Source organism: Petromyzon marinus, chromosome 66 (genome assembly GCF_048934315.1).
Source record: "Petromyzon marinus isolate PM22_M1 ecotype Great Lakes invasive population chromosome 66, UKy_Petmar_22M1.pri1.0, whole genome shotgun sequence".
NCBI classification, from domain to species: domain Eukaryota; kingdom Metazoa; phylum Chordata; class Hyperoartia; order Petromyzontiformes; family Petromyzontidae; genus Petromyzon; species Petromyzon marinus.
In genome coordinates this window covers 4,301,747-4,328,005 of record NC_133732.1, presented here as the reverse complement: position 1 = coordinate 4,328,005, position 26,259 = coordinate 4,301,747, and the positions used below count along the sequence as shown (strand labels likewise).

At 51.8% G+C, this 26,259-nt stretch overlaps 1 protein-coding gene across 1 annotated transcript; it reads right to left on the bottom strand.

Moving 5' to 3' along the window:
- On the bottom strand, nucleotides 1-26,043 carry LOC116957915 (uncharacterized). The gene is made up of 7 exons (XM_076054530.1): nucleotides 24,475-26,043; nucleotides 16,733-16,828; nucleotides 13,484-13,717; nucleotides 10,363-10,385; nucleotides 3,331-3,464; nucleotides 202-674; nucleotides 1-60 (listed from the first exon to the last, which is right to left on the bottom strand). Exons 1-7 carry the CDS (start codon nucleotides 25,696-25,698, stop codon nucleotides 1-3), a joined length of 2,244 nt encoding a protein of 747 aa, XP_075910645.1. The 5' UTR covers nucleotides 25,699-26,043.
- Nucleotides 26,044-26,259: the final 216 nt, after the last annotated feature.

Genomic DNA, 26,259 nt, shown 5'->3' with positions numbered 1-26,259 from the left:
TCAGGGCAACTCGCACAGCGCCAGCGATCCAATCCAGAGTCCGATCGCGGGGTACAGCCGCTGCGTGAACGCACCGCCACCACCGGCACCGGCACCACCGCCACCACCACCACCACCGCCGGCACTACCGGCACCACCGCCACCACCACCACCGCCGGCACCACCACCACCGAACGAGTGCAGCAGCGTCATGGAGCCGACGCTGTAGAACGCCAGCAGGCCCCGCTCGTAGTCCAGGTAGACGCCGATCCTGGCCGAGCCGCCGCCGTCACCGCCGCCGTCACCGCCGTCGCCTCCGCCGGCGTCCCGCACGGCGACCTCCACGTCGCCGTGCCAGGCGGCGAGCGCCCCGGCCCAGCTCTCGAGGCACCACGAGTCCCCGCCCCGCCCGAGCCGCCCGTCGCCGCCGCCACCGCCGCCTCCGCCGCCCTTGCGCGCCAGCGAGCCGTAGGCGGCGCCGAGGCGCCAGCCGCGGGCGCCGCCGACGTCCGCCTCCCAGTAGTGGCGGCCCGACGAGAAGCCCCGGGCGGCGAGCGCCTGCGGGAGGACGTCGAAGCGGTCGCGGTGGGCCGGCCGGCGCGGGGGGTCGAGCGCCAGCGACGCCGAGCGGAGGTCGGCCGAGAGGAGGAGGCTGCGGTGGGCCGAGTTGGGGTTCAGGGTCGGGGAGCGGCCGTCTGGTGTGGTGGGGGGTGGGGGTAGAGACGAGGGGCCAGAGGACTTGGGTACGGTTGTCACCTCCACTCCACTCCTTTCACTCCTCTCACTCCGCTCACTCCTCTCACTCCACTCCCTCCACTCCTCTCACCCCACTCCTCTCACTCCTCTCACGCCACTCACTCCTCTCACCCCACTCACTCCTCTCACCCCACTCACTCCTCTCACCCCACTCACTCCTCTCACCCCACTCACTCCTCTCACTCCGCTCACCTCACTCACTCCTCTCATTCACTCACTCCTCTCACTCCTCTCACTCCACTCACTCCTCTCACTCCGCTCACTCTTCTCACTCCTCTCACTCTTCTCACTCCTCTCACTCCACTCACTCCTCTCAACCTCCCTTCTGCCCCTCCTTCCACTCACTCCTCTCTCAACCTCCTCTCTCAACCTCCTCTCTCAACCTCCTCTCTCAACCTCCTCTCTCAACCTCCTCTCTCAACCTCCTCTCTCAACCTCCTCTCTCAACCTCCTCTCTCAACCTCCTCTCTCAACCTCCTCTCTCAACCTCCTCTCTCAACCTCCTCTCTCAACCTCCTCTCTCAACCTCCTCTCTCAACCTCCTCTCTCAACCTCCTCTCTCAACCTCCTCTCTCAACCTCCTCTCTCAACCTCCTCTCTCAACCTCCTCTCTCAACCTCCTCTCTCAACCTCCTCTCTCAACCTCCTCTCTCAACCTCCTCTCTCAACCTCCTCTCTCAACCTCCTCTCTCAACCTCCTCTCTCAACCTCCTCTCTCAACCTCCTCTCTCAACCTCCTCTCTCAACCTCCTCTCTCAACCTCCTCTCTCAACCTCCTCTCTCAACCTCCTCTCTCAACCTCCTCTCTCAACCTCCTCTCTCAACCTCCTCTCTCAACCTCCTCTCTCAACCTCCTCTCTCAACCTCCTCTCTCAACCTCCTCTCTCAACCTCCTCTCTCAACCTCCTCTCTCAACCTCCTCTCTCAACCTCCTCTCTCAACCTCCTCTCTCAACCTCCTCTCTCAACCTCCTCTCTCAACCTCCTCTCTCAACCTCCTCTCTCAACCTCCTCTCTCAACCTCCTCTCTCAACCTCCTCTCTCAACCTCCTCTCTCAACCTCCTCTCTCAACCTCCTCTCTCAACCTCCTCTCTCAACCTCCTCTCTCAACCTCCTCTCTCAACCTCCTCTCTCAACCTCCTCTCTCAACCTCCTCTCTCAACCTCCTCTCTCAACCTCCTCTCTCAACCTCCTCTCTCAACCTCCTCTCTCAACCTCCTCTCTCAACCTCCTCTCTCAACCTCCTCTCTCAACCTCCTCTCTCAACCTCCTCTCTCAACCTCCTCTCTCAACCTCCTCTCTCAACCTCCTCTCTCAACCTCCTCTCTCAACCTCCTCTCTCAACCTCCTCTCTCAACCTCCTCTCTCAACCTCCTCTCTCAACCTCCTCTCTCAACCTCCTCTCTCAACCTCCTCTCTCAACCTCCTCTCTCAACCTCCTCTCTCAACCTCCTCTCTCAACCTCCTCTCTCAACCTCCTCTCTCAACCTCCTCTCTCAACCTCCTCTCTCAACCTCCTCTCTCAACCTCCTCTCTCAACCTCCTCTCTCAACCTCCTCTCTCAACCTCCTCTCTCAACCTCCTCTCTCAACCTCCTCTCTCAACCTCCTCTCTCAACCTCCTCTCTCAACCTCCTCTCTCAACCTCCTCTCTCAACCTCCTCTCTCAACCTCCTCTCTCAACCTCCTCTCTCAACCTCCTCTCTCAACCTCCTCTCTCAACCTCCTCTCTCAACCTCCTCTCTCAACCTCCTCTCTCAACCTCCTCTCTCAACCTCCTCTCTCAACCTCCTCTCTCAACCTCCTCTCTCAACCTCCTCTCTCAACCTCCTCTCTCAACCTCCTCTCTCAACCTCCTCTCTCAACCTCCTCTCTCAACCTCCTCTCTCAACCTCCTCTCTCAACCTCCTCTCTCAACCTCCTCTCTCAACCTCCTCTCTCAACCTCCTCTCTCAACCTCCTCTCTCAACCTCCTCTCTCAACCTCCTCTCTCAACCTCCTCTCTCAACCTCCTCTCTCAACCTCCTCTCTCAACCTCCTCTCTCAACCTCCTCTCTCAACCTCCTCTCTCAACCTCCTCTCTCAACCTCCTCTCTCAACCTCCTCTCTCAACCTCCTCTCTCAACCTCCTCTCTCAACCTCCTCTCTCAACCTCCTCTCTCAATCTCCTCTCTCAACCTCCTCTCTCAACCTCCTCTCTCAACCTCCTCTCTCAACCTCCTCTCTCAACCTCCCCTCTCCCTCCCCTCTTCTCCCTCCCCTCTTCTCCCTCCCCTCCCTCCAATCCCTCCACTCCCTCTCCTAAGCCCCGGTCTCTCTAGAATTCAATAGAGACTGGGTCTGCCCCCCACCCCCACTAACCCCCCACCCACTAATCACCCTCCCTCCCTCCTCACCGCCCCCACTAACCTCCCACTTACCCTCCCACTAACCCCCCCACTAACCCCACCCTCCCACTGTGAGTGAGAGAAGAGCCGGCGACCTCTACATGCAGACATGAGCTACCCGTCGGAGGCCGTTACGACCGCCTGCAGATGCAGCACTTGTCGTAGTTTTTTTTTCCTTTAAATAAAAGATGGAGTGAATGGCAACGTACAGGTGCTGACGAGGAGGGAGTGGAGATGCTCGAAGCCGATTCCTGCCGACGAGCAAATCGCCCCGGGGTCGAGGCGGCTCCACAGGAGCAGACGGGACGCGTCCAGAGACATCCACGGAGAGCACGTGGACTCCCTGGCCGGGCGGGCGGGCGGGGGTGTGACGAGGACTAAGACGACGACGCTTCACGATAACGATGATGACGCTGATGATTATTATGATCGTGACGATGCTAACGATGATGACGACGACGATGACGACGATTATGATGATGATGACGATGATTGTGATCATGATGACGATGATAACGATGATGATGACAATGATGATGACGATGACAATGATGATGACGATGACGACGATGATGACGATGACGACGATGACGATGACGATGACAATGATGATGACGATGACGACGATGACGACGATGATGACGATGACAATGATGATGACGATGACGACGATGACGATGATGATGACGATGACGACGATGACGACGATGATGACGATGATGATGACGATGATGACGATGATTATGATGATGATGACGATGATAACGATGATGACAATGATGATGACGATGAAGACGATGATGACGATGACGACGATGACGACGATGATGACGATGATGATGACGATGATGACGACGATTATGATGATGATGACGATGATGATGATGATGACGATGATAACGATGATGATGACGATGATGACGATGACGGCGATGATGACGACGACGATGACGACAATGACGATGATGACGATGATGATACTCGCGAGTCCTTGCGAGTACTCTCGAGTATTCACGAGGCCTCGTGAATACTCTCACACAGACACACACACAAGTCATGTTGTGTGTGTCTCTGTGTGTGTCTGTGTGTGTCTGTGTGTGTCTGTGTGTGTGTGTATGTGGGGAGCGGTAGTGTAGTGGTTAACGCGCTGTGCTATGAACCCGGCGACCCGGGTTCGATTCCCGCTCACGGCCAACATTGGTGACGATTATCTGAACCGGTCCTGGGCCTCCCCTAGGTCGACTCAGCCTCAATTCAGGAGGTCAGGTGGACCGGTTCTGGCTCCTGCCACCATGAGGGGTGGACAGTCCTCTACTCAGGGCAGCAGACTGCCAAACAACAGGGTGTGGCTCTTCTTTTGAACAAAAGAATGAAGGGGGCGTGGGAGCGTGGCGGTGAGGTGTGGGAAGCTGTAAGCCCCAGGCTACTTTGGGCTCGCCTTCCCATCAACCTGGAGGCGAGGAATGGTGGTCGTGGTTACTTATGCCCCCACCGAAGACGAACATCCGTGGAGGGATGCAGGCAGAGCCGATGAGTCAGATGCCTTCTATGACCTCCTATCACAGGTGCTGGCTAAAGTGGCCCCTCGGGATAGAGTCATCTTGTTGGGTAACTTCAATGCCCGAGTTGGTCATGATGCTGGCACCTGGTCTGGAGTGATTGGAGGGCATGGGCCAGATCAGCACAATAACAACGGTAGGAGGTTGCTAGATTTTTGTGCAGCCCATGGGCTTGTAATTACCAACACGCTGTTCCAGCATCAGCGCATCCACACAACATCATGGATGCATGTCGGGTCCAAGCAAGAACATCTGCTGGACTACATAGTGACGGACCAGCGGATGCGAGCCCATGTCCTGGACACAAGGACCTACCGTGGAGCTGATGTGCCCTCTGACCATCGACTTGTCATCTGTAAGATGCGCCTGCCATTCTTCCGCTCCGGTGGTGGGTGTACACCCAGGACCCCATTCCAACCTAAAGTGGCCTGGTCTCAGTTATCTGATGAAAGTTGCAAGCGAGAATTTCATCATCGCTTGTGGCTGGGGTTGGCATCTTCTCCCACTCCTCCTGATATCGAGTTTAAATGGGCGAAGTTTAGGACTGTCACTCATGCAGCTGCATTGGCTGCGTTGGGTACGCGGTCTAGACCTCCCCAGAGACCCTGGCTGACAGAGGAGGTGTTCAGGATAGTTGAGAAAAAGCGACAGGCCCACTGTCATCGGCTACAGAATCCCACATCAGAGAATGAGGCGGCTTACCGCAGCCTTCGCTCGGAGGTTCGGAGAGCCGTGAGGCACTGCAATGATGGGTGGTGGTCGCGGGTTGCTGAGGAGATGGAGTCTGCCTCAGTGGCCCGCAATCACAAATCTCTATTTAACTCAATCAAAATAGTAGCCTGCAGCACCACACCTATTACCATCATTAGGGGAAAAAAACGGTGATCCAATCTCCGACCCCCAGGAACAGGTTTGCACATTTGCTGAGCATTTCTGTGAGGTCCTGGGGGAGGAAAAATCCCTCAGCCGGGAAAACATCGTGGTACAAAGTGGGGATGGCCCTGCTGAGGCTGTGGTGCCTCAAATGTTGGAAGAAGTCACCCCCTCTGAGTGGCTGGCTGAGGTGCCATCTGTTGAGGAAGTACTGAAGGCAATCCGGAGTCTGAGACCAGGAAAGTCAGCGGGCAGAGATGATCTCCCAAGCTAAATGCTGAGGGAGCGTGGCGTTTGTGCAAAGACTGCCCTATATGACATCATAACAACAGTCTGGACCACTGGAAGGGTTCCACAGGATTGGAAGGATGCCCTAGTGGTCCCCCTCTTTAAGAAGGGCGACCGCACAGACTGTAACAACTACAGGGGCATCTCACTCATCAGTGTGCCGGGAAAGGTCCTGGCAAGGATTATTCAACATCGCCTTGCCAGGAACGCTGAGGAGAGGCTTGCGGAGCCCCAATGCGGTTTCAGGAAAGGGCGGTCCTGCACAGATGCCATATTTTCTGTCCGTCTGCTACAGCAGAGGTGTAGGGAATTCCAGCAAGACCTACATCTTTGCTTTATTGACCTGGTCAAGGCCTATGAAAACCATCAGTAGGCCTGGGCTCTGGGTAGTTCTTCGTGCTTTTGGTGTCCCTGACCCCCTGCTCACGATCATTAAGGACCTTCATGATGGTGAGCGGGCCCGGGTAAAACTACGTGGCCGGGAGTCAGAGCCATTCCCTGTACACCTTGGGGTGCGACAGGGATGTCCTCTGGCTCCCACATTATTTAACATCTATTTTGACCACGTAGTTCGTGAAGCCTTCAATAGCTGTACCGGGGGAATCTCCATTTGGTACAGATATAATGGGAGGCTGATCGATGCCCGGGTGCGGTCAAGGGATGGCTCCCTATTGCTCAACCACGTTATGTATGCTGTTCATTCAGAGGAGGAGTTGGAGACGCTGCTGCTGAGACTGGAGCGTGCCACTAAGAGGTGGGGCCTTACCATCAGCCCCACCAAAACTAAGCACCTGCCTGGGTATTTTGTACGATCGGACACTCCACCCCCACAACTCCCAATCGGTGATGGGGCAGTTGTGGAGAGAGTGGAGAGTTTCCCATACCTGGGCAGTGTGCTTATGACTGGCTCCAGTTTAACAGCAGAGGTCTCACTCCGAATCAGTCGAGCGGCCGGGGGCTCTCCGCGGGACTAGGTCTCGCGAGATACTATCATAGAGTCGATATATACTATTATAGAGTCGGTAGATACTATCATAGAGTCGATATATATTATTATAGAGTCGGTAGATACTATCATACAGTCGATATATACTATTATAGAGTCGGTAGATACTATCATAGAGTCGATATATACTATTATAGAGTCGGTAGATACTATCATACAGTCGATATATACGATTATAGAGTCGGTAGATACTATCATAGAGTCGTTATATACTACTATAGAGTTGGTAGATACTATCATAGATTCGATATATACTATTATAGAGTCGGTAGATACTATCATAGAGTCGATATATACTATTATAGAGTCGGTAGGTACTATCATAGAGTCGATATATACTATTATAGAGTCGACAGATACTATCATAGAGTCGATATATACTATTATAGAGTCGGTAGATACTATCATAGAGTCGATATATACTATTATAGAGTCGATAGATACTATCATAGAGTCGATATATACTATTATAGAGTCGGTAGATACTATCATAGAGTCGATATATACTATTATAGAGTCGATATATACTATCATAGAGTCGATATATACTATTATAGAGTCGGTAGATACTATCATAGAGTCGATATATACTACTATAGTGTCGGTATATACTATCATAGAGTCGATATATACTATTATAGAGTCGGTATATACTATCATAGAGTCGATATATACTATTATAGAGTCGGTAGATACTATCATAGAGACGATATATACTACTATAGAGTCGGTAGATACTATAATAGAGTCGATATATACTATTATAGAGTCGGCAGATACTATCATAGAGTCAGTAGATACTACTATACAGTCAGTTGATACTACTGTAGAGTCAGTAGATACTACTGTAGAGTCAGTAGATACTACTACAGAGTCAGTAGATACTATTATAGTGTCAGTAGATACTACTATACAGTCAGTTGATACTACTGTAGAGTCAGTAGATACTACTGTAGTGTCAGTAGATACTACTACAGAGTCAGTAGACACTACTGTAGAGTCAGTAGATACTACTACAGCGTCAGTAGATACTACTATAGTGTCAGTAGATACTACTATACAGTCAGTTGATACTACTGTAGAGTCAGTATATACTACTGTAGTGTCAGTAGATACTACTACAGAGTCAGTAGATAGTACTGTAGAGTCAGTAGATACTACTACAGAGTCAGTATATACTACGGTAGAGTCAGTAGATACTACTATAGAGTCAGTAGATACTACTGTAGAGTCAGTAGATACTACTATAGAGTCAGTAGATACTAATGTAGTGTCAGTAGATACTACTATATAGTCAGTAGATACTACCATAAAGTCAGTAGATACTAATGTACTGTCAGTAGATACTACTACAGAGTCAGTAGATACCACTGTAGAGTCAGTAGATACTACTACAGAGTCAGTAGATACTAGTGTAGTGTCAGTAGATACTACTGTAGAGTCAGTAGTTACTACTATAGTGTCAGTAGATCCTACTGTAGAGTCAGTAGATACCACTGTAGTGTCAGTAGATACTACTACAGAGTCAGTAGATACTACTGTAGAGTCAGTAGATACTACTGTAGTGTCAGAAGATACACTACTATAGAGTCAGTAGATACTGCTATAGAGTCAGTATATACTACGGTAGAGTCAGTAGATACTACTATAGAGTCAGTAGATACTACTATAGAGTCAGTAGATACTACTGTAGAGTCAGTATATACTACTGTAGAGTCAGTAGATACTACTATAGAGTCAGTAGATACTACTGTAGTGTCAGTAGATACTACTACAGAGTCAGTAGATACTACTATATAGTCAGTAGATACTACTGTAGAGTCAGTAGATACTACTACAGAGTCAGTAGATACTACTATAGAGTCAGTAGATACTACTGTAGTGTCAGTAGATACTACTATAGAGTCAGTAGATACTACTGTAGAGTCAGTAGATACTACTGTAGAGTCAGTAGATACTACTACAGAGTCAGTAGATACTACTATAGAGTCAGTAGATACTACTGTAGTGTCAGTAGATACTACTATAGAGTCAGTAGATACTACTGTAGAGTCAGTAGATACTACTGTAGAGTCAGTAGATACTACTATAGAGTCAGTAGATACTACTGTAGTGTCAGTAGATACTACTGTAGTGTCAGTAGATACTACTGTAGAGTCGGTAGATACTACTGTAGTGTCAGTAGATACTACTATAGAGTCAGTAGATACTACTAAAGAGTCAGTAGATACTACTGTAGAGTCAGTAGATACTACTATAGAGTCAGTAGATACTACTACAGAGTCAGTAGATACTACTATATAGTCAGTAGATACTACTGTAGAGTCAGTAGGTACTACTACAGAGTCAGTAGATACTACTATAGAGTCAGTAGATACTACTGTAGTGTCAGTAGATACTACTATAGAGTCAGTAGATACTACTGTAGAGTCAGTAGATACTACTATAGAGTCAGTAGATACTACTGTAGAGTCAGTAGATACTACTGTAGAGTCAGTAGATACTACTATAGAGTCAGTAGATACTACTGTAGTGTCAGTAGATACTACTGTAGAGTCAGTAGATACTCCTGTAGTGTCAGTAGATACTACTCTAGAGTCGGTAGATACTACTGTAGAGTCAGTAGATACTACTATAGAGTCAGTAGATACTACTATAGTGTCAGTAGATACTACTGTAGAGTCAGTAGATACTACTATAGAGTCAGTAGATACTACTGTAGTGTCAGTAGATACTACTGTTGTGTCAGTAGATACTACTGTAGAGTCGGTAGATACTACTATAGAGTCAGTAGATACTACTGTAGTGTCAGTGGATACTACTGTAGTGTCAGTAGATACTACTGTAGTGTCAGTAGATACTACTGTAGTGTCAGTAGATACTACTATAGAGTCAGTAGATACTACTATAGAGTCAGTAGATACTACTGTAGAGTCAGTAGATACTACTATAGAGTCAGTAGATACTACTGTAGTGTCAGTAGATACTGCTGTAGTGTCAGTAGATACTACTGTAGAGTCAGTAGATACTACTATAGAGTCAGTAGATACTACTATAGAGTCAGTAGATACTACTGTAGTGTCAGTAGATACTACAGAGTCAGTAGATACTACTGTAGAGTCAGTAGATACTACTGTAGAGTCAGTAGATACTGCTACAGAGTCAGTAGAGCGGGGGGGGGGAGACGAGTGGGCGGTCTGGAGATGTAAGGGGGGGAGGGAGATGAGAGGGAGATGAGCAGGAGAGAGACGAGGGGGGGAGATGAGAGGGAGATGAGTGGGAGGGAGACGAGGGGGGGGAGATGAGAGGGAGATGAGTGGGAGGGAGACAAGGGGGGGGAGATGAGAGGCAGATGAGTGGGAGGGAGGCTAGGGGGGGAGATGAGAGGGAGATGAGTGGGAGGGAGACGAGGGGGGGGGAGTGAGATGAGAGGGAGATGAGCGGGAGGGAGACGAGGGGGGAGGGAGATGAGAGGGAGATGAGTGGGAAGCGTCGTCCCGGTGTTGTGAACTCACCAGAGGGAGGCGTCCTCCAGATGCTGCGACAGAGGCAGAGAGAAGCGGACAGAGCAACCGGTCACTACTCCATTCACTTCACTTCACTGCACGGACGCGGTGGCGGTGGTGGTGGATCAGGTGGCGGTGGTGGTGGACGTGGTGGAGGTGGCAGAGGTGGTGGTGGTGGTTGTGGTGGAGAGGATACTTCACTTGATAACGGCTTGGGTGTTCTGTGCTGTCGGCACCACCGCTACCACCACCTCCACCACCTCCAACTACAACAACCGCCATTCGCCACTAAGTGGCGGTGACGTCACCACGACGCTTCTGCCAGGCTAAGTGCACCTTGAGACCACATGAAGTGTCGAATGCCCGCTGGCAGGAGGTCAAGGGGCAGACCCAGCAGGTTCCACGGGTCGACTGACTGAGATGACTGGCTGATGCACCACCTGTGCCCCCTACTGTGCCAACCTGCTGAGCTTTAGCCACCCGGTGCTCCGCTCGTTGTTGTGTGCATCGCTCCTCGCCCTCCATTGTTGTTAGAGGGCGATTGCCTCCAACTGCCCAGCAGCGTCCTTCACGAGCCTCCTCCACAGAGGCCGATCTTGACACCGCTGGTACCAGTCATCGGCAAGTCCACTCAGCTCCACGTCCTCCTGTACCACATCACTCCATCTCTTCTCTAGCCCGTGCCGCGCCCGCTTAGCCCCCTCAATCCGGCCGAACAAAAGCTGTTTCGGCATGCGGTGGCTGGGCATGCGGGCTACATGACCCAGCCATCGCAGCCTTCCCCGCCGGAGGAGCTCACCGATGGGACCTTGCCCAGATCTTTCAAGGATTTTTGAGCTCCTCACACAATCCAGTCTGGTTAAACCCAGGATGGATCGTAGGCAGGCCAGCCTAAATGTTTCTAACCGGCGAAGATGTTCCATTAGGGGGGGCCACGTTTCGCAAGCGTAGAGAAGGGAGGGAATGACCATGGCCGAGAAGAACTGAAGCTTAGTGGGGAGCGACAGACCACGTAGCTTCCACACAGCGTTACGCAACCGATGAAAAGATATTGCCGCTCGACTGATTTGGAGTGAGACCTCTGCTGTTAAACTGGAGCAAGTCATAAGCGCACTGCCCAGGTAAGGGAAACTCTCCACTCTCTCCACAACTGCCCCATCACCGATTGGGAGTTGTGGGGGTGGAGTGTCCGATGGTACAAAATACCCAGGCAGGTGCTTAGTTTTGGTGGGGCTGATGGTAAGGCCCCACCTCTTAGTGGCATGCTCCAGTCTCAGCAGCAGCGTCTCCAACTCCTCCTCCGAATGTGCAGCTATTACCAAATCATCAGCATACATAACGTGGTTGAGCAATAGGGAGCCATCCCTTCACCGCACCTGGGCGTCGATCAGCCTCCCATTATATCTGTACCATATGGAGATTCCCCCGGTACAGCTATTGAAGGCTTCACGAACTAAGTGGTCAAAACAGATGTTAAATAATGTGGGAGCCAGAGGACATCCCTGTCGCACCCCAAGTTTAACAGGGAATGGCTCTGACTCCCGGCCACGTAGTTTTACCCGGGCCTGCTCACCATCATGCAGGTCTTTAATGATCGTGAGCAGAGGGTCAGGTACTCCAAAAGCACGAAGAACAACCCAGAGCCCAGGCCTACTGATGTATCATAGGTCTTGCCCAGGTCAATAAAGCAGAGATGTAGGTCTTGTTGGAATTCCTTACACCTCTGCTGTAGCAGACAGACAGAAAATATGGCATCTGTGCAGGAGCGCCCTTTCCTGAAACCGCATTGGGGCTCCGCAAGCCTCTCCTCAGCGTGCCTGGCAAGGCGATGTTGAATAATCCTTGCCAGGACCTTTCCAGGCACACTGAGGAGTGAGATGCCTCTGTAGTTGTTACTGCCTGTGCGGTCCCTCTTCTTAAAAAGGGGGACCACCAGGGCATCCTTCCAATCCTGCGGAACCCGTCCAGTGGTCCAGACTGTTGTTATGATGTCATATAGGGCAGTCTGTGCACAAACGCCGCCCTCCCTCAGCATTTCGCTTGGGAGATCATCTCTGCCTGCTGCCTTTCCTGGTCTCAGACTCCGGATCGCCTTCAGTACTTCCTCAACAGATGGCACCTCAGCCAGCCACTCACAGCGGGTGACTTCTTCCAATATTTGAGGCACCGCAGCCTCAGCAGGGTCATCCTCACGTTGTGCCACGATGTTTTCCTGGCTGAGGGATTTTCCCTCCCCCAGGACCTCACAGAAATGCTCAGCAAATCTGCAAACCTGTTCCTGGGGTTCGGAGATTGGGTCACCGTTTTTTCCCCTAATGATGGTAATAGGTGTGGCGCTGCATAGAGATTTGTGATCATGGGCCACTGAGGCAGACTCCATCTCCTCAGCAACCCGCGACCACCACCCATCCTTGCAGCGCCTCACGGCTCTCCGAACCTCCGAGCGAAGGCTGCGGTAAGCCTCCTCATTCTCTGACGTGGGATTCTGTAGCCGATGACAGTGGGTCTGTCGCTTTTTCTCAACCATCCTGAACACCTCCTCTGTCAGCCAGGGTCTCCGGGGAGGCCTGGACCGGGTACCCAAAGCAGCCATTGCAGCTGCATGAGTCACAGTCCTAAACCTCGCCCATTTACCCTCGACATCAGGAGGAGTCTGGGACGATGCCAATCCCAGCCGCAAGCGATGATGAAATTCTCGCTTGCAACTTTCATCAGATAACTGAGACCAGGCCACTTTAGGTTGGAATGGGGTCCTGGGTGTACACCCACCACCGGAGTGGAAGAATGCAGGCGCATCTTACAGATCACTAGTCGATGGTCAGAGGGCAGATCAGCTCCACGGTAGGTCCTGGTGTCAAGGACATGGGCTCGCATTCGCTGGTCCGTCACTATGTAGTCCAGCAGATGTTCTTGCTTGGACCCGGCATGCATCCATGATGTTGTGTGGTTTATGTGAAGGCGAGCCCAAAGTAGCCTGGGACTTACAGCTGCCCACACCTCACCGCCACGCTCCCACGCCCCCTTCATTCTTTTGTTCAGAAGAAGAGCCACACCACCACCACCCCCACCACCACCACCACCCCCACCACCACCCCCACCACCACCACCATCACCACCACCACCACCTCACCCGCAGCAGTGACAGGGGTCCACGTGACCGCCGTGCGTGGTGTAGCCGGGCCAGGCGCCCCTCAAGGCGAGCGACGTGAAGCCGGCGGGCGGCGGCGGCGCCTCCCAGCGCCCTCGCGGCCCGGGCGGCCTCGGCCCGGGCCCGGGACGCCGCCCGCAGCTCCGCCGCCAGCAGCAGCTCACGGTGCAGAGCAAAGTTAGCAGCGATACGGAGCTGGGCAGCCTGCAGACACTGCTGTGGGGGGGGGAGGGGGGGGGTCCCTATGAGTCTCTATAGGGTCTCTATAGGGTCTCTATGAGTCTCTATGGGTCTCTATGAGTCTCTATAGGGTCTCTATGTGTCGCTATGAGTCTCTATAGGGTCTCTATGTGTCGCTATGAGTCTCTATAGGTTCTCTATAGGGTCTCTATGAGTCTCTATAGGGTCTCTATGTGTCTCTATGAGTCTCTATAGGGTCTCTATGAGTCTCTATTGGGTCTCTATAGGATATCTGTGTGTCTATATGAGTCTCTATGAGTCTCTATAGGGTGTATATGAGTCTCTATGGGTCTCTATGAGTCTCTATAGGGTCTCTATGTGTCGCTATGAGTCTCTATAGGGTCTCTATGAGTCTCTATAGGGTCTCTATAGGATATCTGTGTGTCTCTATGAGTCTCTATGAGTCTCTATAGGGTCTCTATGTGTCGCTATGAGTCTCTATAGGGTCTCTTTAGGGTCTCTATGAGTCTCTATAGTGTCTCTATGAGTCTCTATGAGTCTTTATAGGGTCTCTATGTGTCGCTATGAGTCTCTATAGGGTCTCTATAGGGTCTCTATGGGTCTCTATGAGTCTCTATAGGGTCTCTATGTGTCGCTATGAGTCTCTATAGGGTCTCTATGAGTCTCAATAGGGTCACTAAGTGTCTCTATGAGTCTCTATAGGGTCTCTATGAGTCTCTATAGGGTCTCTATAGGATATCTGTGTGTCTCTATGAGTCTCTATAGGGTCTCTACGTGTCGCTATGAGTCTCTATAGGGTCTCTATAGGGTCTCTATGGGTCTCTATGAGTCTCTATAGGGTCTCTATGTGTCGCTATGAGTCTCTATAGGGTCTCTATAGGGTCTCTATGAGTCTCTATAGGGTCTCTATGTGTCTCTATGAGTCTCTATAGGGTCTCTATGAGTCTCTATAGGGTCTCTATAGGATATCTGTGTGTCTCTATGAGTCTCTATAGGGTCTCTATGTGTCGCTATGAGTCTCTATAGGGTCTCTTTATGGTCTCTATGAGTCTCTATAGGGTCTCTATGAGTCTCTTTAGTGTCTCTATGAGTCTCTATGAGTCTTTATAGGGTATCTATGTGTCGCTATGAGTCTCTATAGGGTCCCTATAGGGTCTTTATGAGTCTCTATGAGTCTCTATAGGGTCTCTATGAGTCTCTATAGTGTCTCTATGAGTCTCTATGAGTATTTATAGGGTCTCTATGAGTCTCTATGAGTCTCTATAGGGTCTCTATAGGGTCTCTATGTATCTCTATGAGTCTCTATAGGGTCTCTATGAGTCTCTATAGGGTCTCTATGAGTCTCTATAGGGTCTCTATAGGGTCTCTATAGGGTCTCTCTGAGTCTCTATGAGTCTCTATAGGGTCACTGTGTCTCTGTGATGGTCACTCTGTAAACACGCACACGCTACACAGTACCTACTAGAGCGGGGTCATTCATAACCCTGATTGAGACCCCGCCCGAGGGGTGGAGGCTGTGAAGTGTGTGTGTGTGGGATCCCCTAGAACCCTGGTCCTAGACAGAAAGTGGGGTCGAACAAGCACAGATTGTTGGGCTCCCTGTGGCCAGCGCCTCTCCTGAGGGGAGATGGTATAAAAGGCGGGCTCCTGAGACCAGAGCGGGGAGTTGGTCTCAAGCCGAAGGCGTGGAGCCGCCTGAAGAGGAGATCCTGGTCCCCCAAGGCCCGACGTCCTTCTGAGGGCCGGGGCTCAGTGTGGTGCCAGTGATCAGCAGGCTAAGGACCCTGAGGTTCCCTCAGCCCGACGTCCTTCTCAGGGACGGGTGTGGACGAGCCAGTGGTCGAAGACCCACCGGTGCCAGCGGTGGGTCAGCCTCCCCTAGGTCCGGCTAGCCGGAGGGCTAGAGCAGTAGTCAGACCCAACGCTAGAGTAAGCTAGCATGGAGGCTGTACCTCCCTAGGTTGTAGGTAGAATGGGGCCGTTACCACCTTCGTGTTAAGGACCAAGGGAATCGTTGTTAAGGACATCAATGAAAGTGTTTAATTCGTGCCACGACTCCGTCTCCATCTACGACTACTACATCTCTATAAGGTCTCTATAGGATCTCTATTTGTCTCTATGAGTCTCTATAGGGTCACTGTGTAACTATGAGTCTCTATAGGGTCTCTATGAGTCTCTATAGGGTCACTATGTGTCTCTATAGGGTATCTATGTGTCTCTAAAGGGTCTCTATGGGTCTCTATAGGATCTATATGTGTCTCTATGAGTCTCTATAGGGTCACTATGTGTCTCTATAGGGTATCTATGTGTCTCTATTAGTCTCTATAGGGTCACTGTTTCTCTATAGGGTCTCTATGTGTCTCTATAGGGTCTCTATGGGTCTCTATGTGTCTCTACAGGGTCACTATGTGTTTCTATGAGTCTCTATGGGTCACTATGGGTCTCTTTGAGTCTCTATGGGTCTCTATGAGTCTCTATAGGGTCTCTATGTGTCTCTATGGGTCTCTATGAGTCTCTATGGGTCTCTATGTGTCTCTACAGGGTCACTGTGTTTCTATGAGTCTCTATAGGGTCTCTATAGGGTCTCTATAGGGTCTCTATGTGTCGCTATGAGTGTCTATGAGTCTCTATAGGTGTCTATGAGTCTCTATGGGTCTCTATGAGTCTCTATAGGTCTCTATGGGTCTCTATAGGGTCTCTATAGGGTCACTATGAGTCTCTATGAGTCTTTATAGGGTCTCTATGAGTCTCAATAGGGTCTCTATGGGTGTCTATGGGTGTCTATGAGTCTCTATGAGTCTCTATAGGGTCTCAATAGGCTCTCTATGAGTCTCTATGGGTCTCTATGTGTCTCTATGGGTCTCTATGTCTCTATAGGGTCTCTATGAGTCTCTATAGGTCTCTATGGGTCTCTATGTCTCTATAGGATCTCTATGAGTCTCTATGTGTCTCTATGGGTGTCTATGAGTCTCTATAGGGTCTCTATGAGTCTCTATAGGGTCTCTATGGGTGTCTATGAGTCTGCTGTACCTCCACGCTGTTGCCCAGCTGCACAATCTCAGCGATCTCGAGCTCCATCACAAACTTTTGGCTCTGCACTCTCAAAATCTCGGCCGCGACCGCCTCCTGGGGCATGAACAGAGACACAAACACGACGGCTGACATCCAGTCTGTAGTGTATAGTGTAGTGTAGTAGTGTAGTGTAGTGTGTAGTGTAGTGTGTAGTGTAGTGTATAGTGTAGTGTAGTGTGTAGTGTAGCGTGTAGTGTATAGTAGTGTAGTGTATAGTAGTGTAGTGTATAGTAGTGTAGTGTATAGTGTAGTGTATAGTGTAGTGTAGTGTGTAGTGTAGTGTATAGTGTAGTGTAGTAGTGTAGTGTGTATAGTGTGTAGTAGTGTGTGTGTATAGTGTAGTGTGTAGTGTAGTAGTTTAGTGTAGTCGTGTAGTGTAGTGTGTAGTGTAGTGTGTAGAATAGTAGTGTAGTGTGTAGTGTAGTGTAGTGTGTAGTGTAGTGTGTAGTGTAGTGTAGTAGTGTAGTGTGTATAGTGTAGTGTGTAGTGTATAGTGTGTAGTGTATTAGTGTAGTGTAGTAGTGTAGTGTATAGTGTAGTGTATAGTGTAGTGTATAGTGTAGTAGTGTAGTGTATAGTGTAGTGTGTAGTGTAGTGTGTAGTGTATAGTGTGTAGTAGTGTAGTGTGTAGTGTAGTGTATAGTGTAGTGTATAGTGTAGTGTAGTGTATAGTGTAGTGTGTAGTGTAGTGTATAGTAGTGTAGTGTAGTAGTGTAGTGTGTAGTGTAGTGTGTAGTGTAGTAGTGTAGTGTGTAGTAGTGTAGTGTATAGTGTAGTGTATAGTGTAGTGTATAGTGTAGTAGTGTAGTGTATAGTGTAGTGTGTAGTGTAGTGTATAGTGTAGTGTATAGTGTAGTGTAGTGTATAGTGTAGTGTGTAGTGTAGTGTGTAGTGTAGTGTATAGTAGTGTAGTGTAGTAGTGTAGTGTGTAGTGTAGTGTGTAGTGTAGTAGTGTAGTGTGTAGTAGTGTAGTGTGTAGTGTAGTGTGTAGTGTATAGTGTAGTGTGTAGTGTAGTGTATAGTGTAGTGTAGTAGTGTAGTGTGTATAGCGTAGTGTGTAGTGTAGTGTATAGCGTAGTGTGTAGTGTAGTGTGTAGTGTAGTGTATAGTGTAGTGTAGCATGGAGTGTATAGTGTAGTGTATAATGTAGTGTATAGTGTAGTGTATAGTGTAATGTAGTGTATAGTGTAGTGTATAGTGTAGTGTGTAGTGTAGTGTATAGTGTAGTGTATAGTGTAGTAGTGTAGTGTATAGTGTAGTGTGTAGTGTAGTGTATAGTGTAGTATATAGTGTAGTGTAGTGTATAGTGTAGTGTGTAGTGTATAGTGTAGTGTATAGTGTAGTGTGTAGTGTAGTGTGTAGTGTATATTGTAGTGTATAGTGTATAGTGTAGTGTGTAGTGTAGTGTATAGTGTAGTGGATAGTGTAGTGTGTAGTGTATAGTGTAGTGCATAGTGTAGTGTGTAGTGTAGTGTATAGTGTAGTGTGTAGTGTAGTGTATAGTGTAGTGTAAAGTGTAGTGTATAGTGTAATGTATAGTGTATAGTGTAGTGTAGTGTATAGTGTAGTGCATAGTGTAGTGTGTATAGTGTAGTGTATAGTGCAGTGTGTATAGTGTAGTGTGTATAGTGTAGTGTATAGTGTAGTGCATAGTGTAGGGTGTAGTGTAGTGTGTAGTGTAGTGTAATGTGTAGTGTAGTGTGTAGTGTTTACTGTAGAGTAGTAGTAGTGTATAGTGTAGTGTATAGTACAGTGTAGTGTGTGGCGTAGTGTAGGGTGTAGTGTATAGTGTAGCCTGTAGTGTGTAGTGTAGTGTGTAGTGTAGTGTGTAGAGTAGTCTGTAGTGTAGTGTAGTGTAAAGTGTAGTACAGTGTGCAGTGTATTGTGTCGTGTATAGTGTAGTGTGTAGTGTATAGTTTAGTGAGTAGTGTGTAGTGTAGTGTTTAATGTGTAGTAAAGTGTATAATGTAGCATGTAGTGTATATTGCAGTGTATAGTGTATTGTATAGTGTAGTGTATAATGTAGCATGTAGTTAGTAGTGTAGTGTAACATCTGAAAGCGCTGCGGGATTCGGTGACTGCCACTCACCCACCCATTCACCCACCCACTCACCCACCCACTCAGCCACCCACCCACTCACTCACCAACTCACCCACCACCCACTCACTCACCTGCTCACTCACCCAATCACCCACCCACTCACCCACCCACTAACCCACTCACTCACCCACTCACTCACTCACCCACTCACTCACTCACCCACCCACTCCCGAACTCACTCACCCACCCACCCACTCACTCACCCACTCACTCATTCACTCACCCATTTGCTCATCCACTCACCCACCCACTCACTCACTCCCCCACCCACTCACGCACTCACTTACTCACCCGCCTACCCACTCACTCACCCACTCACTCACCCACCCACAGACCCACGCACTCACCCACTCACTCACTCACTCCCTAACCCACTCACTAACCCACTCACAAACTCACTTACTCACTCACTCACCCACTCACTCACCCACTCAACCAACCACTCGCCCACTCACCCACCCACTCTCTCACTGACCCAGTCACTGACCCAGTCACTGACCCACTCACTGACCCACCCACCCACTCACTCATCCACTCACTCACTCACCCACTCACCCACTAACCCACTGAACCACTCACCCACTCGCTCACCCACTCCCTCAGTCACTGACCCACTCAACAACAACAACCGCCATTCGCCACTAAGTGGCGGTGATGTCACCACGACGCTTGTGCCAGGCCATGTGCACCACTCAACCAACCACTCGCCCACTCACCCACGCACTCCCCCACTCGCACACCCACTCACTCACCCACTCGCCCACTCAACCACTCACCCACTCCCTCACCCACTCCCTTACTCACTGACCCACTCACCCACTCAATCACACACCCACTCACCCACCCACTCACCCCCCCACCACTCACTCACCCACTCACCCACCCACTCACCCAACCACTCCTCCACTCATCCACCCACTCACTCACCCACTCACTCACCCTCTCAACCACTCACTCACACACACCCCCCCACTCACCCACCCACTCACTCACCTACTCACTCACCAACATACTCACTCACCCAATCACCCCCTCAACCACTTACTCACCCATTCACTCACCCACTCACTCTCCCACCCAACCACTCCCCCACTCATCCATTCACTCATCCACTCACTCACTCACTGACCCACTCACTGACCCACTCACTCACATACTCACCCACCCATACACCCACTCACCCGCCCACTCAAACACCCACTCACCCACTCACTCACTGACCCACTCACTGACCCACTAACTGACCCACTCACACACTCACCCACAACAACAACAACAACAACTGCCATTTGCCACTAAGTGGCAGGGACGTCACCACGACGCTTGTGCCAGGCTATGTGCACCTTGAGGCCACGTGAAGTGTCGAACGCCCGCTGGCAAGAGGTCACGGGGCAGACCCAGCAGGTACCACGGGTCGACTGACTGAGACGACTGGCTGATGCCCCCTACTCTGCCAACTTGCTGTACTTTAGCCACTCAGCGCTCCGCTCGTTGTTATGAGCGTCGCTCCTCCGCCCTCTGTTGTTGTTGGAGGGCGACTGCCTCCAACTGCCCAGTAGCGTCCTTCACGAGCCTCCTCCACAGAGGCCGATCTTGACACCGTTGGTACCAGCATTCGGCAAGTCCACTCAGTTCGACATCCTCCTGTACCAGGTCACTCCATCTCTTCTCTAGCCCGTGCCGCGCCCGTTTCGCCCCCTCAATCCGGCCGAACAAAAGCTGTTTCGGCATGCGGTGGCTGGGCATGCGGGCTACATGACCCAGCCAACGCAGCCTTGCCTGCCAGAGGAGCTCACCGATGGGTCTTTGTCCAGATCTTTCAAGGATTTGTGAGCTCCTCACACAATCCAGCCTGGTTAAACCCAGGATGGATCGTAGGCAGGCTAGCCTAAATGTTTCTAACCGGCAAAGATGTTCCATTAGGGGGGTGCACGTTTCGCAAGCGTAGAGAAGGGAGGGAATGACTGTGGCCGAGAAGACCTGAAGCTTAGTGCGGAGCGACAGACCAGGTAGCTTCCACACAGCGTTAAGCAACCGATGAAAAGACGCTCGACTGATTTGGAGTGAGACCTCTGCTGTTAAACTGGAGCCAGTTATAACCACACTGCCCAGGTATGGGAAACTCTCCGCTCTCTCCACAACTGCCCCATCACCGATTGGGAGTTGTGGGGGTGTAGTGTCCAATGGTACAAAATACCCAGGCAGGTGCTTAGTTTTGGTGGGGCTGATTGTAAGGCCCCACCTCTAAGTGGCAAGCTCCAGTCTCAGCAGCAGCGTCTCCAATTCCTCATCTGAGTGAGCAGCGGTTACCAGATCATCGGCATATATAACGTGGTTGAACAATAGGGAGCCATCCCTTGACCACACCCAGGCATCGATCAGCCTCCCATTATATCCGATACAGCCATCAAAGGCATCACGAACTACGTGGTCGAAAAATATGTAAAATAATGTGGGAGCCAGAGGACATCCCTGTCGCACCCCAAGGTGTACAGGGAATGGCTCTGACTCCCGGCCACGTAGTTTTACCCGGGCCCGCTCACCATCATGAAGGTCCTTAATGATCGTGAGCAGACGGTCAGGGACTCCAAAAGCATGAAGAACAACCCAAAGCCAGGCCTACTGATGGTATAATAGGCCTTGACCAGGTCAATAAAGCAGAGATGTAGGTCGTGTTGGAATTCCCTACACCTCTGCTGTAGCAGACGGACAGAAAATATGGCATCTGTGCAGGACCGCCCTTTCCTGAAATCGCATTGGGGCTCCGCAAGCCTCTCCTCAGCGTGCCTGGCAAGGTGATGTTGAATAATCCTTGCCAGGACCTTTCCCGGCACACTGAGGAGTGAGATGCCCCTGTAGTTGTTACAGTCTGTGCGGTCCCCCTTCTTAAAGAGGGGGACCACCAGGGCATCCTTGCAATCCTGCGGAACCCGTCCAGTAGTCCAGACTGTAGTTATGTCATGAAGGGCAGTCTGTGCACAAATGCCACCCTCTCTCAGCATTTCACTTGGAAGATCATCTCTGCCCGGTGCCTTTCCTGGTCTCAGGATCCGGATCGCCTTCAGTACTTCCTCAATAGTTGGCACCTCAGCCAGCAACTCACAGGGGGTGACTTCTTCTTCCAATATTTGAGGCACCGCAGCCTCAGCAGGGTCATCCCCGCTTTGTCCCACGATGTTTTCCAGGCTGAGGGATTTCCGCTCCTCCAGGACTTCACAGAAATGCTCAGCAAATCTGCAAACCTGTTCCTGGGGGTTGGAGATTGGATCACCGTTCTTTCCCCTAATTATGGTAATAGGTGTGGTGCTGCAAGTTACTTTTTTGATGGAGTTAAATAGAGATTTGTGATCGCGGGCCACTGAGGCAGACTCCATCTCCTCAGCAACCCGCGACCACCACCCATCCTTGCAGCACTTCACGGCTCTCTGAACCTGCGAGCCAGGCTGCGGTAAGCCTCCTCATTCTCTGACGTGGGATTCTGTAGCCGATGACAGTGGGCCTGTCGCTTTTTTTCAGCCAGCCTGAACACCTCCTCTGTCAGCCAGGGTCTCTGGGGAGGTGTGGACCGTGTACCCAAAGCAGCCATTGCAGCTGCATGAGTCACAGTCCTAAACCTCGCCCATTTCCCCTCGACATTTGGGGGAGTGCGGGACGATGCCAACCCCAGCCGCAAGCGATGATGAAATTCTCGCTTGAAATTCCGCTGTTCCGTCACTATGTATTCCAGCAGATGTTCTTGCTTGGACCCCGCATGCATCCATGATGTTGTGTGGATGAGCTGATGCCAGAACAGCGTGTTGGTAATTACAAGCCCATGGGCTGCACAAAAATCTAGCAGCCTCCTACCGTTGTTATTGAGCTGATCTGGCCCATGCTTTCCAATCACTCCAGACCAGGTGCCAGCATCATGACCAACTCAGGCATTGCAATCGGCCAACGGGATGACTCTATCCCGAGGGTCTACTTTAGCTAGCACCTGTGACAGAAGGTCATAGAAGCCATCCGACTCATCGGCCTTGCCTGCATCCCTCTACGGATGTTCATCTTCGACAGGGGCATAAGTAACCACGACCACCACTCCTCACCTCTGGTTGATGGGAAGGCGAGCCCAAAGTAGCCTGGGGCTTACAGCTTCCCACACCTCACCGCCACGCTCCCACATCCCCTTCATTCTTTTGTTCAGAAGAGCCACTCCCTGTTGTTTGGCAGTCTCCTGCCCCAAGTAGAGGACTATCCACCCCTCATGGTGTCAGGAGCCAGAACTGGTCCACCGGACCTCTTGAATACCGCAGAGATCCAGGCGCTACCGGTCCAGCTCCCGACAGAGGAGCGGCAGCCTCTCCTCCACAGTGAGCGTTCGAACATTCCACGTGGCCACACGAAGTGGCTCTTTGTTGTTTCTGGAGGAGCCCCGCGGGTAAGGATTCAGTCTCCTGGCTCCGCCTAATGGGGTTTGGCCAGGAGACGTCATAGACGCCTGTCCCCCCGGGGCCTCCGGCACAAGCTTATTAATTAGATATTTTAGACATGGTTTTGTGGCAATTGAAGGTGGAGGGGTTACCAGCCCCTCACACCTATCCAAAGCCCCCATTTGGCCCCTGTGGTGGCTACAAACGCCCTGAGGGAAATGGTCAATCCAAATTGGTCCTCCCCCCACGGCACTGCCCACCGCAGCGTTGCCGTCAGGCACCACGAGGAGGTAGAGGGTTGTTTTGCCGGACCACCCCATCCACCCACTCGCCCACCCACTCACCCACCCACTCACACACCCACCCACTCACACACCCACCCACTCACTCACCCACTCACTCACCCACTCACTCACCCACTCACCCACCTACTCACCCTCCCACCCACTCACACACCCACGCACCTACTCACACCCACCCACTCACACACCCACCCACCCACCCACTCGCCCACCCACTCACCCTCTCGCCCACCCACCCACTCACCCACCCACTCACCCACTCGCCCACCCACCCACTCACCCACTCGCCTACCCACCCTCTCGCCCACCCACCCACTCGCCCACTCGCCCACCCACTCACCCACACACCCACCCACTCACCCACCCACTCACCCACTCACCCACCCACTCACTCACCCACTCGCCCACCCACCCACCCCCTCACACACCCACTCGCCCACCCACCCACCCCTTCACACACTCACTCACCCACCCACTCACCCACCCACTCACCCACCCACTCACCCACTCACCCACCCACCCACCCACTCACCCACTCGCCCACCCACTCACCCTCTCGCCCACCCACCCACTCACCCACCCCCTCACCCACTCACTCACCCACCCACCCACTCACCCCCTCACCCCTTCACCCACTCACTCACCCACCCACTCACTCACCCCCTCACCCACTCACCCACTCACCCCCTCACCCACTCACCCCCTCACCCACTCACCCCCTCACCCACTCACTCACCCACCCCCTCACCCACTCACTCACCCACCCCCTCACCCACTCACTCACCCACCCCCTCACCCACTCACTCACCCACCCCCTCACCCATTCACTCACCCACCCACTCGCCCACCCACACACCCACTCACCCCCTCACCCACCCACCCACTCACCCTCCTGGCTGCGTGGCCTATTTGCGGCACGTTCACCTCGTGTCCGCGGTGTTCTCCCCTCCGCTTGCACTCCACGCACAGCAAGTCCCCGTCCACGAGGCACCGGAACACCACCGGCTTGCCGTGACGCCTGCAAAGGCTTCGGCAATCATCCTCCTCCTCGTCCTCAGCATCGTCATCCTCCTCATCATCATCATCATCCAACTCATCATCCACCTCATCGTCATCATCTTCATCCGGCCCCAGCCTTCCTCCTCCTGCTCCTCCGTTCCGTCGTCTTCCGAGCGGTGCCGAGCGCCCCTCGGTGTGGCCGGAGCGCCCCGCGGCGTGGCCGGCAGGCACCACGGTGTGGCCAGAGCAACCCGCAGTCCGGCCGTGCGCCTCCGCGTGGCGCGCGCAGAGGAAGCGCGCACACTCGAGGCACGCGGACACAGACACAGCGGACGCAGCGGACGAAGCAGCGACGTTGATGGCGCGGACGTCCCAGTGTGGTGGTGGTGGTGCCGTAGTGGTGGTGGTGGTGGATGAGGGTGGTGGTGGTGGTGCCGTAGTGGTGGTGGTGGATGATGATGGCGATGAGGGTGGTGGTGGTGCTACTGCTGCCGTCGTGGTGGTGGTGGTTGATGATGGTGGTGGTGGTGATGGTGGTGATGGTAATGATGGTGGTGATGGTAATGATGGTGGTGATGGCAATGATAGTGGCGGTGGTTCATCCGGACGCGCCCGGTTGGGTTTCAGTTGCTCCACCACCACCTCCTCCTCCTCCACCTCTTCCACCACCACCTCCACCATCTCCTCCACCTCCTCCACCTCCTCCACCTCGTCGTATGTCTCGATGCAGACGGAGCAGAAGAAGCTGTGGGCGCAGCGCGACTCAGCGGAGACAGCCACATCGCTCTCGTGCTGCCAGCTCATGGCCACCGTGGTGGTGGTGGTGATGGTGTTGGTGGTGGTGATGGTGGTGGTGATGGTGGTGGCGGTGGTGATGGTGGTGGTGATGGTGGTGGCGGTGGTGATGGTGGTGGTGATGGTGGTGCTGATGATGATGGTGATACTGATGATGGTGATACTGATGATGGTGATACTGATGATGGTGATACTGATGATGGTGATACTGATGATGGTGATACTGATGATGGTGATGATGGTGATACTGATGATGCGTAGAGGCAGGTGACAGAGGCAGACGAACTTTCTGCTGAACTCAACAGAAAGTCGGGGCATGAGACGAGAGCTGCTGGCTGGGCCAGCCGAAGGCGGTGACGCCTCGCCCCGCAATTACAGAACCAGCTACACTAGTCTAGCTGGGTCACAACACCACAACCACAATACCACAACCACAACCACCACAATCACACAGCTAGCTACACTCGTCTAGATGGGTCACAACACCACAACCACAACACCACAACCACCACAACAACAACCACAACCACCGCAACCACTACAACCACAACCACCACAACCACCACAACCACCACAATTACACAGCTAGCTACACTCATCTAGCTGGGTCACAACACCACAACCACCACAACACCACAACCACCGCAACCACCACAACACCACAACCACAACCACCACAACCACCACAACCACCACAACACCACAACCACAACCACCACAATTACACAGCTAGCTACACTCATCTAGCTGGGTTACAACACCACAACCACCACAACCACCACAACACCACAACACCACAACCACCACAACCACAACCACCACAACCACCACAACACCACAACCAACAAGAATTATACAGCTAGCTACACTCGTGTGGCT